The sequence below is a fragment of the Sinohyriopsis cumingii genome, chromosome 15 (genome assembly GCF_028554795.1).
Source record: "Sinohyriopsis cumingii isolate HCF-2022 chromosome 15, ASM2855479v2, whole genome shotgun sequence".
NCBI classification, from domain to species: Eukaryota; Metazoa; Mollusca; class Bivalvia; order Unionida; family Unionidae; genus Sinohyriopsis; species Sinohyriopsis cumingii.
In genome coordinates, this window is record NC_142975.1 from 67,349,151 (window position 1) to 67,364,104 (window position 14,954).

General features: G+C 34.4%; 1 protein-coding gene across 3 annotated transcripts; it reads right to left on the minus strand.

Annotated features, from left to right (window-relative positions):
* Positions 1–771: 771 nt before the first annotated feature.
* On the minus strand, positions 772–9,451 carry LOC149781989 (NXPE family member 3-like). Of its 3 annotated transcripts, XM_089934812.1 has the most exons (7): positions 9,335–9,448; positions 7,781–7,917; positions 6,127–6,538; positions 4,684–4,931; positions 4,254–4,306; positions 3,575–3,667; positions 1,629–1,759 (listed from the first exon to the last, which is right to left on the minus strand). In XM_089934812.1, exons 2-6 carry the CDS (start codon positions 7,903–7,905, stop codon positions 3,624–3,626), a joined length of 882 nt encoding a protein of 293 aa, XP_089790938.1. In that variant the 5' UTR covers positions 7,906–7,917; positions 9,335–9,448; the 3' UTR covers positions 1,629–1,759; positions 3,575–3,623. The 3 variants fall into 3 exon arrangements, with proteins under 3 accessions (XP_089790936.1, XP_089790937.1, XP_089790938.1); XM_089934810.1 differs by lacking the exon at positions 3,575–3,667 and having other exon boundaries at positions 772–1,759; XM_089934811.1 differs by lacking the exons at positions 3,575–3,667; positions 7,781–7,917 and having other exon boundaries at positions 772–1,759; positions 9,335–9,451.
* Between the last annotated feature and the right edge of the window lie 5,503 nt (positions 9,452–14,954).

A 14,954-nucleotide genomic window follows, 5' to 3' on the forward strand; every position in this document is an offset into this window, starting at 1 on the left:
ATATGCTCACATTGGCTGAAATCGAGACTCGAACCCATGCTATCAGATTTGAGATGTCAGTGAGAAATGCTTCTAAATAGTCAAGTGAAATTAGATGTATATACTGCTAGCCCACCAAATAACACTGGGTAAATTTTCAGTTGAAATAACATATCATATACTGCTAACCCACCAAATAACACTGGGTAAATTTTCAGTTGAAATAACATATCATATATTGCTAAACTTACTAATCATATCGAAGTGCAAATGACTTATGACGAAAAAGATATAAAATAAAATGCTTTGCGTTATTGCTTGTCATTTAATTTTAATACATAACACATTTTATTTTACACACAAATATACTGGATTCCAGCATGTACAAAATACATTTAAACGGATGAAATATTTATGCATGTATCTGATTAGTACATATCAGTGCTCGGGAATTAGACTGTGTTGATTACTACCCTATACATTAAAGGTGTGAAGTGGTGTGTAGTCTCTTGATTTAGTACCCGTTTCAGCCTACACTACAGTCATCAGCATAATACAGGTAATGGATTTATCACACTCTGTCACTTTCATTTTACATTATGTTGTGTGTGTGTGTGCACACGTCCCTTATATACACACACACACACACACACACACACACACACACACACATATATATATATATATATATATATATATATATATATATATATATATATATATATATATATATATATATATATATATATATATATATATATATATATATATATAAGACATGTTATAGACTGTAAGATTATGTTAGTTATCAGCTTTCATACATGGGCTGGCGCAGTTATTTACTTCGAAGCAAATTCATATGCAACACATATATTCAACCATGCCATCTTCGATCTTCTAACAGAAAACCTAAAATAATACAAGTTTATAAAAATCATTCAAAACTTACTAGGTACATGAGTTCCCTCCAGTAGACATAAGTTGAAATAGACCAGACGAAGTAGAAATACTTTAGAAAGTTAACATAAATAGGAAAACATATACTTAACCATTTCCTCAACGTCCTCGGAAGATGGATGGGTATCAAATGATTTCTTTGCATCTGTGAAATCTCTTATTTTTAGGAAAACAACTTTGTCGTGTAAACCTTTAAATGCTTGGTGTGATATTTTATCAAACACAGAGTTAAAGTAGTCAGGTCTTCTAGCTAGGAATGTGTGTGCCCCTTTCATGAAAATTTTGACATGCGGATTTCTCTGCAAAAGATGTCTTATGCTACTCGCTATTCTCTGAATTCTGTCTCTGAAAACATCAGGGTGGTATTCTTCCAAATGCATAAATAAATGTACCACAACTATGACGTTTTCATTAGGTCTAATTTCTTCCAGATACGCCGAAATAGGACGTAAATATCGCCTTGTGTCCCACCTTGGTCCTACACTAAAGGGCATTGCGTGTGGGAGCCAATGAATGAAGAAACCATGTTTACAAAACGCTTTTGCAGGTTTGTGCCACTTGGCTGTAGACCAGCTTTCTGAGACTAACTTGCATTCCAAGAGAGACTCCACCGTTTCAAACCAGTGTCTTGTTGTTGAGTCTCCAAAAATTACAAGTTCCTTCCCTTTTAAACACTGCTGTATCTTGGTGAGGTTTGAAAACCCCTTGCAATGGAGTGGCTTCCATACATTGTTATAGTAATACCCTATGGGAGATTGCTGATTCCAGGTAATGACAGAATTAACATTTGCACATTCGGGCAAGTTCATGTAAATGTTGGACGCTGAAAAGAAAGAGGCAACTAAACATTACATGAATGCAATGGAAACTAATATACATAAAATAAACCAAGCTGTCTTGCATGTGACATGGTACAAATGTCATAAAAGAGAAGTACAGTTATTATCATCTTTTAGTGTACCCTTGTAAAAGAAAGAAACTAATGAAGTAAGTTTCCATTATCATGACAGATATCACTGTGTCTGAATACAGATATTGCCAAACAAAAATGTCGTCAAAAACCTCAAATCAATTTTTTTCATAATTTTCTTTGACCAAAGATAAAGAGGTACAAAGCAAACATAATGACTAATTAATTTGAGAGAAAACGGTGTGCGCGAAAAAGTGATTCCAACTTCTTTCAACAAAACAGTTACAAGTAATATCTATAAACAGATAAAGTATTATCCGAAACGACGATGGATCCAGAATCCCCTGCTCTGCGAAACAAATGTCATTCAAAGCATCATGGAAACACAACTTTAATTGTATATTGTTGATAACAGATGATTAAAACCAATAATTACCTTCATTGCCTCAAAAATTAACTAAAGCAAGATATAAATCAATAAATATTCTTACTACCGTTATGAAAAAAGTTAGAAGAAATTATAATGACAATATGGCTCGAGATAGATTACATTTTATACAATGCCAATTACTCAGGGCGCACTTGATTCTCACTTAGGGTAAAGAACCAGACGAGTGCACTACTACAGACTGAATCAAGTCGAACGTTAGTTCCAGAATTAATAAAAGATGGCGTAGTTCATAACGGGAGGTTATGATTAAATTGGATTTAATGGAAAATAATCATTCAATAAAGGGTTTTGAATAAAAGTTTCTGCCTTTTATTGCAGTACCAGCTCATACACATGGATGTCAGTTTTTAAATAATGTCGAGGAACCAGAGGTACGCTTTTCACTTACATGTAAACGTATTATGTATGCATTTAATGTTTAATTTGAATCCAACATGCAACTATCATGCAATAGTTAAATTTACCACACTAGATTAGGATTAGTGTGTCCGTCCTATAATACACATCATACAGATCATGCAGGCTCTTAGTACAGACTAATTCGGTAATGGTGTCATTTTTAGAAACTAATTACACATACATTCAAATGGCTATAATTTACTTTATTTCGATCATCATACATCCATATTTCAATCAGAAATACCATTAAAACTTTTGGACTATTTTAAGTGCATACAACCAGATATGCCTCTAACAGATCAATTATAGGTACAATGAGATTCTGTTTGATGAACTGAATGTGAATTTCTATTCCCAAATATTCTAAAATATATAGATAGTTGCGCACATGTGGGATATATAATCACGTTAAGATCATCTGTAAAAAGTTAATTCAAATAATCTATTTGAACATTTCTGGGAACGTTTAGAGTGTCAGTTAACAGTTATTATTAGTAATTTAAGTGCCTAAAGTATAATGGTTCATTAGCAGAGTATTCAGGAATCATTGTTATTTAATAAACTTTGGATGGAATATATCAGTATCAAATTTTGGAACAACGACATTTAACTTAAGTTTAGTAAATGCACCTAGATAACCACGTTCACGTGTACCGTTAGTCACAGCGTAAATGTCGCCTTAATAATCACGTGGCGCTTAGGTTTTTAAGGTAATAGTTGTATATATGTACAATAAATTTAGGCCATTTTATTTTCATATACAAACTTAAAACTTACATACTGTTGAGTAGCACTGATGCAGCCTAAGATGAACCATGGAGGAAAACAAAACGTTTCCATTCTCTACATTGGTAAATGTCTGACAAAATTGTGCTTACGCCACTGCAACCCTTGCACCTACAGATGAAAAGTGCAAAATGATGAACGTCAGGACTTGATTTGACATAACACTGGAAGGTGTACACCGAACGCTAAAAAAGAACGTCCTCAGTTTTATTTGAAAAGCTATCTAAAGCTGCTAATTTATGTTTGATACATTCTTCTGATTTTGAACTGCAACAATTATTGAAAACACATAAGACAGAGACATCTTACTTTATTGTGAATTATCTTTTTTTTTATGCACTATTTACTATTCAGATAGGTTAATGAAATTGGTATGTTTTAGTCGTTCCGCTGTGCTTCCGTGAATGTGTATTTTCTTAAATATTTAAAGTAACTTATGTGTCCATTAAACCAGATGCTTGTTACACATTTTATGTTATTAGTGCGTTGATGAAATGTTTTGTTTCTCTGCACCGTGCATACATTATTAGTTGCTTACGTACATCCCAGGATATAATTTTGACATTTCCGGTTGAAGCGATGCGTTGAACATTACTATTACAGCTCATCGCCTACATTAACAGACATAATTTATGAGTCTGGTAGTAAATGTTAATATGGTTTCCAAAAAGCCATGACACAGGAAGTAAGAAAATGTAAACAATTTACAAGACAACAAAAATATCCAAAATGTAATATTTAAATTTGACAATTTTTAAAGTGCATACTTACAAAGCTTAACTGTCACCTCAATGTTTCCCGGAATAGAGATTCCATAGCCACCACTAGAAAAGAGTAGTATATGACAACATAATTATGGATTTTTGGATATAATTTTGTATAGAGCGTTTCGACGATTTTGCGGAAGACGAACACGTGCATGAACTTGAAATCCAGCAATGATACAAATTCATCTTTTGCTTGATAAAAATATTTTAAGGACGATGGAAATACAATGAATATTTTAAAAATTATAGACTTTTTCAAATTAGGAAAACATTTAACAAAAATTGAGACTTAACTGAGTTTTATTTCATTCAATATATATTTCAATCAGTAAGTTAAAAGTGATGTCAAAAACAAGGAGAATTTTTAAAACTCAAGTAAATTAAAATCAAAAGTAAACCTTGAAAAATGTAAATTTGTCTAAGCGAAGTCTTACGGAGAGAGAAGACCTTTCTCTGCATCAGTCAAAGGAAGACGATGACTTGGAGGCCTGAATGTCACTTCCACCCAGTCGTGACACAATAATTTAATATTGGAAGGTTTCCAGCAGTACCAGGACAAACCGCCATTTTCCAATGTTAGATTGCATAGTTCTCTTCCTTTAAGTATACGTGCCAATGGATGGCAGCGAATATCTTCCTCGACGTCACCTGCCTTGAACTTCCCCATATGATTTCCTACAAACTGAATTTAGAAAGGTAAAAATAATGGACAAAGTCTTCTGGACGTAACTTTTAATATCTTTTGTAAAACAATAAATGCAATTTACAAATCTGATCCTTCCATAAAATTTACGTCGATAGAATTACAACAATGTAGCTCTAAAATGATTGACGAGTTAGTGTTCGAAATTATACACCTCATTCCGTCCCATGACGTCGTCTTTGATTTCGCAGCTATGTATGACATCACATCAGATCGAGCCAATCATCCACTGCTAAACAAAGTGTATTGATGTAAAGCACATGCAAAATGAAAATAATATATTTAGTTGCGACTATTAAAATAATTGATTAAAACATTTTCTATATTTTCTTGAGTAAAACTGGGTTTCAATTTTACAGAAAACAAATATCTTATCAAATTATTTCTTTTAGTAAAAGCCGTTGCTACTTTTTGAAAATCTGGAATCTTAAAAATATCCGAACTACATTTACTAATAACAACTAAACATGTTATTCATGCGTCTTTTCTCAAACAAATTAGTAAAAATCACCTACCTCAGTATTTTTACCCCTTTGTTAATGTATACTGCTGAGCATTACGTAGTCATATGGAAAACACGAATAGACGGATCGTGTCCATTTTCATACAAGCATAATGAGCTCATCATGATTATAAAAAAGTTTTATATGATTTGCTTGATTCCTAAGGAATCTCCCTGATACGGTTCCAATATTAAGAGGTGCTCTTGGCAAGCTTAATATCTTTTTTTTTTCTTTCAAGTAATCATGCTAAACAAACCCAATCAACCGCTTTCTTTCAGAAGAAAAAAATGAGAAAATAGCGTCAGATTAAGTTTTTTCTTGGTTCATTGGAATTGTACACGGGGCAGTAGAAAGCGATCACGAGTCCTGGGGTAAGAAACACCCGGGCCTCTCCTAATTCTTGTTCAAACAAAAATTTTCTTTTATAAAATTAAAAAGTGGGCCCCGGGGATATATCCCCGACTGCACCCCCCCCCCCCCGTGACCCTGATTGTACATAACAAATTACAAATTAAACATAAATGTCGATAGGCAATCAAACATGTTCTTTAGAAACAGCAATATGAAATAAAATTCATTATTATTTATTTAAAATCCTATTTATAAAATTTTACGAAATTACAAGTAGATAGGTAGTTAGGTAGGTAGGCACGTATGCGAAAGATTCAAACCTGTTCACGCATGCGGTACATGGCCTTGATAGCATCTCTTGTGTGATACAAAGTCACCTCGATTCGAGACTTTCCTTCCCAAAGTGCAACCAGTCTAGCAGTGTAGCTTCCGTTACCATTATCTATCACATGACCACTAGCATATGCCTTTAGGTCATCGTTGTAAAGTCTAACTCTGACATCATCGCCACCAGTAGTCCTTCTTTTGCCATATCCATCGAACAAGTCAACATTTACTTCAATAGTTTGTCCCACTTCAAAGAGGCGCATTTTGTCTACCAGGCACATTCTCGAATTGTTTGCGAAGGCGGTCGCGTAAGGATCGGTTAGGGCGTCGTCTGGTAAGGTGAAATTTATTGGGAGAAAATCAAGTTTTGCTATGCTTGCAGATGTTTCATCACGACTTGAAACCCTGAAACAATATGTGTACTTGTAAGGCATGTTCATATACATCAATTACTACAAACTATATTCAAATGGTTTCGTATGGTAAACAAGAAAATAAGTCGATGTATTAAAACTATGAAGAAGGCTTGTTTGAAACATCATCGTCACATATGAATTTATTTTGCTTCATTATTCTCCATAATTACTTCATGGGCGATTGCAGTGTCTCAGGTGGTAAGAAATATAATGACGACTGAGTGTCTTTAGATAAGTAACACATATTTTCTTTAACAAACAATCGACCAATAATGCGAGAGAAAAGAATTAAAGAAATATTGTTGAAGTAAGCTATGCTGTAACTTCTTTCCCCATGATAATGGCGTTCCTTGGTGGCTAATTATTTCCCCATTGTAAGATGACACTACTGCTTGTTCAAGTACTGAAATCCTTTGAATAATTATTTTTTCGAAATAAAAGCTAAATTAATTTTTGTTTAACAAAATCAATCAACAATCATAATTTTACTATTCTAATGAATTGTACTACAATTAATCACACAGTAATTAGTCATTTTGTTTATAACATTTGAAAGGTTATTTATTTTCCTCTGAGTTACATTAGCGAAATATAATGTGGATTTTAACGTCTCAAGCTGAATTAAGTATAAATTTAACTTTCTGAATATCTATAATAATAAAGGACTTTTCTATTTAAACAAACATACATTGAGAAGACTTTTGATAATGGATGACACTTTGAATCCTTGCCTTTTTTTAAAGCTCTACTTGCTTTTTTAGGGCTCGTACTGTTTTGAAAATTCGATGTGCTTTCTTTCCTTGATACAAGAGAATACCCCTTGCCTTTCATAATTTTTAAGTCATCTCTCTACGCACGTTTAAAATTTAAAAGGTATTCCTTTCGACAGACAACGTTCTCTTTTTTCATATTGTCTGACCTGTATTATGGCAAGCAACACATTCCTTCCACTAGCGGTATGTCGTAAGAGGCGACTGACTAATGGAGACCAGAAAACTGCTGTTGTGCAAAGGGTGTGGGTTTGAATCCCACCATCAAATCAGCGTGGGTCGGCTACCGTTGTGTGTGTTTTGAATAAGTCTCTTTATTCCAACAACCTCGACGCTAAAGAATCTACTTCTGTTGATATGCCGTAAAATACCGAAGCTAACTAATACCAAAGATGTTAACTTACATAAAGCAATATAGTTTTCTGTTGAAAAGACAAACGCGTATGTGCTAGCGTACAAACCTGTCTCTCCCAATAGAAACTATCTGTGGGCCAAGTCGATATCCAACATACGCGGTGATAAATAAAACTGCAAGGATAACAAATAAATGAAATTTCCGCAACCGTGACGTATACCTGTCCGACATTTCAGTTCAACCCTGAAAATTAAAAATAAGTTTCAAAGTACCAACAAGCTCGTCAACATTGCACATTTAATGAAGATATATTTCGTCTTAATATAAATACAGTAATATTTGATACACCTGCTTAAAAGTAAACGTCCTACTTATATTCAATATACGGATGAAAAAATATACGTATTCTCAGTACTGATCCACGTGCTTTACAAAATGCAGGCATTAAATACATACTTTCATTATTGGAACGGAATTAAAATGTTTTAATGTTCATAACGGTTGCAGCAAAAATTATTTCAGTGTTTGAAGGTTGATTCAATTTTTAGCAATAGTACTTCCCAACAAGTCTACAGATGAATTTCAATGCAGCGTATTCTGATAATAGTCGTTATTACCCTCAAACAGCCAGTAATTGACCAGTCTTTTCACATGGCAGTTGTGATCACGGAGATAGGAGGCTCTGGGTTACAAAACTTTGTTATTGATAAAAGGTCTATGAACAAAGTACCCTCATAACATGATTACCGACCGTGACTGTCACAAGGATACAATGAACAGTCAAGCAAACAATGGACAAGGACAAGGAATTAACTATGCAAATGACTTATACATACATACATGCTCACATACATACATACATACATACATACATACATACATACATGCTCACATACATACATACATACATACATACATACATGCTCACATACATACATACATACATACATACATACATACATACATTACAAACCCATTTAATTTTCCATGGCTAATATAGCGTTCGATACAGCTGATCAGTCTGTGTTGTCGCATCGGACACCAAAAAATTCTATATCGACCACTCAACCTGGAACTACTTTCACCGCATGACATATTCAATAATGGTAGACTTATATAATATTGGGAATTATTTATTGCTAATAATTTTCAAAACATTGTATCGTGTTTTAAGAATATGGTAATATACTAAGAAATATACATGTTTCCTTACTGATTCAGGATTTATACCACATGGGGGGAGGGTCAAGAAATTGAGTTAGTTACTATGAAAAGACTTCAACATACTGAAATTTTCGCCGGTTCCGTTGGTATATTATGTGCGATTTTCATATAGAAACTGAGATAAACGTACAACCGTAACGTAAATTCCTGGAGAATGATTGTAAGATCAGTATGACCTCATTTTGCCTTTATGATGAGCAGTGCTCTCTATGACAAACACACCTCTCAAGTTCAATGTCTGTGGTGTATCAAACAAACGCATTTAAATGAAAACATTTAACATTGACTCCTACACCAATAATAACAACTCAACAGAAAACGTGATACGTACAACAGGCTCGCTTTTGCACGCGAGACAAAACTTATCGGTCAACAATAAAATATTTTATTTAAGTACAAACAAATTAAAACGATCAAATACATTTTGAATACTAACCTGACACCAACACAAGTTCATATGGACTGAACATATGCTTTCTTCAATTCTACCAGTACCTGCATAACTCCACAGTCGACAGCGAGCTGATGTCTTTGTAGGGCATGCCATTTTACCACTTTTCTGCTTTTAGTGCAGTGTAACATAAACCAAGCATTTCATTTTGTTCTATTTTTAAAAGACTCATGGTGCTAATGATATGGATGAATGGGAACCAGTCTAGAAATGGGTGACTCTTTCGGCTCATAAAGTTTTCTCGACAAAAAAGCTGTCATGAAGGATGCGTCTGTGCTAATAAATATAGTTTTGATCATGAGCATTCAGAAACATCAAATTATTGAATTTTTGATCTCATGTTATTTACATCGGATTACTATGGGAAATCAATGAGTATCTTGAGTCAAATACTAAATAACAGCCATACAGTGATTCCACATACTTATGTACAAATAATTTTGTTATAAATTTACTCTAAATGCAAAACTGTTGTTCTATTGTGGATAACAAGCAAAATGAATATCTTTCGTAAACCTCAGATTCATTTCTGTGGGATATTAAACGTACTTTCAGACACGGCAACTGTTGTCATGTAAGTGAAGGAGTGCATTGTGTATATTTGACTATGCAAGGTGGAGAGTTTTGCACATTGGCTAATAGGTATGCCAGAGGCGTAGCTAAGATATTTTGCGCCCGGGGACGAACTATAAAATTGGCGCCCCAGCCCCCTCCCCGTTTAATCACATTTTTGAATATTACCCTTGTTTACTTATTATAATGTAACGTTGTAAGCCTCATTTTGGCGCCCCTGTACCTTGGCGCCCGGGGACATATGTACCCCCCTGCCCCCCCCCCCCCCCCCCAGCTACGCCTCTGAGGTATGCAATCAGTAATCAGATGTATAAAGTTGATACCATTTATAAAGTAACTATGATCAGCAATATGATGTTTTCTAGTTGTCTTTAGAAACATTATTACATAGGTCTCATCCACCATGCTTGATGGTGATGACCCTTTATGTGTTCCACCAATTTCATTCACTGAATGTTTTGGAACTTCATATTTTGCATCTTAATTTACTTATGCCTACAATACGTTATTTTTTAAATTGTATGTGTTCTACAGGAATCATAGGTAATTCCTCTAAATTAATTCGCGATAGCTTTAGTAATATCTGCACTTATACATGATCACATTGACCTGCTGTTTTTTGTTGTTGTAATCATTTAAAGGTTGATAATATATTTAAATCTTAAATTGAAAAGAGATAAATGGTGATAGTAAAACAAGTAACTCCTGATTAGACAGATTTCTTTGAATTTTTTTCTGAGTATCTAAAATGAGGCTCAATTACTCAAATGTTGCAAGAAATGCGCCATTGAGATACTTGGTGACGTGAATCTGCAATAACATTTTATATTCACTATTGTAATCTTTGAGAAAGAGAATGTATTTATGCATTCTATTATTTATTTATATGCGTGTCTAGTAAATCAAATGTGTTGATAATATGAAAGAATGTAACCAGTCATGAAATGAGTGTAGATCAAACAGGCAATCTTAACACGTTTCGGTGTTTCCTTAAAAGCCGATCACTTCTATCATGGCATTTTGGGATTGCGGTATGGATGCAAGATTTACTTGCCTCCAAAATTAAAGACTTTGGCATCATGTCGATCTACGCATCTCCGAAACCAGAGATTTACACAATTTCATCCATCCAATAATTTAGTTTCAGTAAACCTTCCAAGCAGAATAATTCTGGAAAATTTTGAACAAAATTACACCAGAGTCCATGCACTCTGATTCAATATTTTCTTCAAGAAGCACGTGGACAGTGTTACACGTACATTTTTCACACTGGATAACCGCTTACGTAAGCATCAAATTGTGTTTAATCGACAGTGTGATACAGGAAAACTATAATTAGATAAATGACAAGACAATGCATATCACCACGCTTCCAATCCACTCAGCTAAGTTCACGTTTTTCAACAGTGTACATGTGTATTTATCCTTTCATATCGAGTTAGTGTATATTGTTATGTACATTTAATTTATACCATGTGATTGACCTTTGTCCCTAATTGAAGGTATAGTGTTGGCCTACGTGGCTATTGTCATGTATTGTCAACCTGATTTTTGTCACGATAATAAGTGGTAAACAAGATGTTTACCAAAATTGAAGTTCTACACTTTACCTTGTTTACAAATTACTGCAGTTTTCCATTCGAAAGCATTGTTTTCCAAAACATTGTATTGCGTCATAGATCAGGTCGCAGTTTGTATGTCAAGAGGTTTTAGTAAACATTTCTTCAGTCCTGTGTTCAGTTAAATTTTATTTTATTTGGAAATTTTCGTTGTCCCTGGTAAAGATTTTAATTTGACACATATGAGACATCTGTTGCGAAGCCAGAAAGCATTCACAATATCATCTAATGTAGTGAACTTTTTTTCAAGTCCTATCCAGAATACAAATGCAGAAAGAGGAGAAGCAGATGCAAACGTAAATGGAGAGAGAGAGAGAGAGAGAGAGGTATAGTGGAATAGACGAGAGGGCAATAAAAAAATCAGAGAGTCCAAGAAGAGATTGATGTGCAAATGCAAAGAGAAGAGAGAAAAATGCAATGCGCATCGTAAACATTTTCGTGTTCTGAATCTATGTGTGTGTATTCGTAATGGGTGTTCGCAGTTCCTAACCAAAAAGAGAGACAATCCGCTACGCTCCTGTAAATAGGTGGAACGGATTATCGCTCGTGCCTTGCAACGATTCGCCCGATCCTTTTGCAATGAAATACTGTATCATCAAAGATAAAGCGAACATGTTCATTTTTAAATAACTATGTGCTGGATAATGACAGGATGATGTTCAGTTTCAGTATACATACATTCACAAAGTATTTGCCTGAAAATTGTACAGGATCGACTCGGAAAACATGTTACTGACTCCGCGAAATTATGTCCAAGCCCCCAACCCCGTTTTAGGCGGGCCGCCTGTATCGCCCCCACCAACCTCCATCTACGCCTCTTACGGAGGCTTTGTGAATACAAATTCGCGCGTAAGGCGCTTCAGTCTTGTACAGTATTTAAGATTATTTCACGATTAGCGTGAGAGACACTTTTTCATTAACACACATTGCCTACTTGCTTGAAAGTCCATTTATGATAATAAAACCTCATACGAAAAAACGAAAAAATTAAAATCAATAACGTCAAACCGAAGCCTATAACTTACCAAGAGTTTCTTTAATTTGGTTACTCTATCTTTGTCGTTCGTGTTTTTTTTTTCTTTCTTCAAATTTTGTGTGTTTTGTTTACCCACAGTGACACTTATTTGTGGTCGCACCCTCTCTGCTGCTATAAATGTGTGAGTAATTAAATCATTATTATATCAATCTCTCAACCAAACATTGTATCAAGACCTATACGATATCTCGATCGAGGATGATGTAAATTTATTGTTATAAATCCGTGTCGAGTAGATTGTACTTTTGAAAAGACGTTTTTGAACCTAATCATGTTCATATCTCCTGAATACCAGGTCTGATGAATGTTTCGTAAAGTATATGTATCGACTCCATTAAACCCAACTAAAATATTACAATTATCTCTGATCACTTTAGGTATTTTGTGTATATCGCTGAGTAACATAAATCACATCAGTAAATTTTTATGTCTGCCTCGAGAAAATAGTCTAGATGGACTTGATTGTTTGTTCAGCATTACATCATCGTATACCACGAGATTATTAATAAATCCATTGAGGTCATCTACAGACGGGGCTTCATCAATATCGGTGAAAAAATCAATAATATCATTATTCTCTTCGTCCAACAACTTTGCGTTTTCATTAAAATCTTTAAGTACCTCGTAAGATCTCTGATCATCAACTGACTGAGCTACTAAATACAACTTATCCCACTTTGGCCATCTCATTATTAAATTATGTAATAATTGTATTTTACCCGATCCGGATGGACCTATTATTATCATTCGGATGGAATTCGGTAATGCTGAAATATGTTTGACTGGCTCTTGTTGTCGTGTCGCTGAGAAATCAGTGACATCCATATTATACAAATATAATAATTAATATGGATTTATATTGTGTTCGATGTAGAGCATCCACCCCCACAAACGAATTAACAATAATAGTAACAAAAAATAAAAAGCGTGCACTTACAGGTAAATGTGTAAAATGTGGTATAAATAAATATAAATTTATTTCTAATAATAAAATTGGTGGTGATATCGCTACTTCATTATGAAAATTACCAAGAACTCCATGGGCTAAATACCCAGGAGAAAAACATCTTCCTTGATATAAGTATTGTGGTCCTGGAACTCGACTTGATATCCGACTTGACGAGCGAGATCAGCCAAAACCTGGAGAGTAACAAATAAATGCAATTGATCAAGCATGTCATGTTCATGGTGTAGCTTATAAAAATACATATCTGCAACAACGAAATATTGCGGATGTGAAGTTGATTCACTCGTTAAATTCCATAAAAAATAAATCTTTTAGATAATCATTAGCTATTGGTTGATAAGATCTGCGATGAAAGATAAACTAGTATTAGGAGCTGGTAATTAAGCAACCGATTAATATAAAATAATGGAATCGATTTATTTATAACCCAAGAGGATATTAGAGGGTTAGAGTAGCGATTAGTAAATTCGCTGATGCAGCAAATGTTACACGTTATGTTGCTGAAAATTCTTTAGCGCGACAGGCAATATGGCAAATTAACTACCACCACCTGAAAAAAATTCAGCATGCAAATTTTGATGTCAGCACTCCTAATGAAGTTCATCAAGCAGATATTTTATTTTTACCGCACGATACTATTAAAATTCGTAGACGTCAATCACGTACATACAAATACGCGTTAACTGTCGTTGATGTTGCAAGTATCTGTAAGGAAGCAGAGCCGTTATCAACTAAAACGGCATCTGAAGTTGTATCTGCTTTTGAACGAATTTATCAAAGAGGACCCTTGCGATGGCCACAGTTGCTACAGGTTGGTCCCGGCAAAGAATTTCTTGGCGCAGTATCATCTCTGATGATAAAACATAACGTCAATATCAGACTAGGACATACCGCAATTCATCGTGATCAGGCAATTGTTGAATGATTTAATGGAACACTTGCTAAGGTATTGTTTGGATATCAATATGCAAAGGAAATAATTCAGAAAGACAAGAGATCTCGAGAATGGGTTTCAAGATTACCAAGTGTGATAACTGTATTAAATAATGAAAATACTCGTGCAACTGGTATGAAACCCATCAATGGGATTACAAAACACACTCACACACACCAATACAGCGACGTGAAGTTTCAAAACAACCAGTACTAGGTAACATGACTGTAAGATATTTAGATGAACCTGATGAACTTGAAGGTAGTACAAAAGAGCGACTGGTCCTATTTGGAGTATTATTTCACATTGAATTTTATTCGGTTATAGTCTCATTAATCTCTTAAACTCTGTTAATTCTGGATCAAGCGCTCTATGATCATCAGTTATTTCTTCATAATAATCCACAAAATTCCTCAGTCATTTATGTGGAGACAATCCAACAAATGGTGGTGTTTGACCATAATCGCAGCACATTA

What these genes read in the sequence shown, in the direction of transcription:
- LOC149781989 (XM_089934810.1), bottom strand. Translation starts at nt 7,905, where the DNA reads ATGTCGGACAGGTATACGTCACGGTTGCGGAAATTTCATTTATTTGTT. An exon ending in TGTACCGCATGCGTGAACAG is followed by an intron (nt 4,932 to 6,126) that starts GTTTGAATCTTT and finishes TTCTAAATTCAG; the next exon opens with TTTGTAGGAAATCATATGGG. An exon ending in GAGAAAGGTCTTCTCTCTCC is followed by an intron (nt 4,307 to 4,683) that starts GTAAGACTTCGC and finishes ACTCTTTTCTAG; the next exon opens with TGGTGGCTATGGAATCTCTA.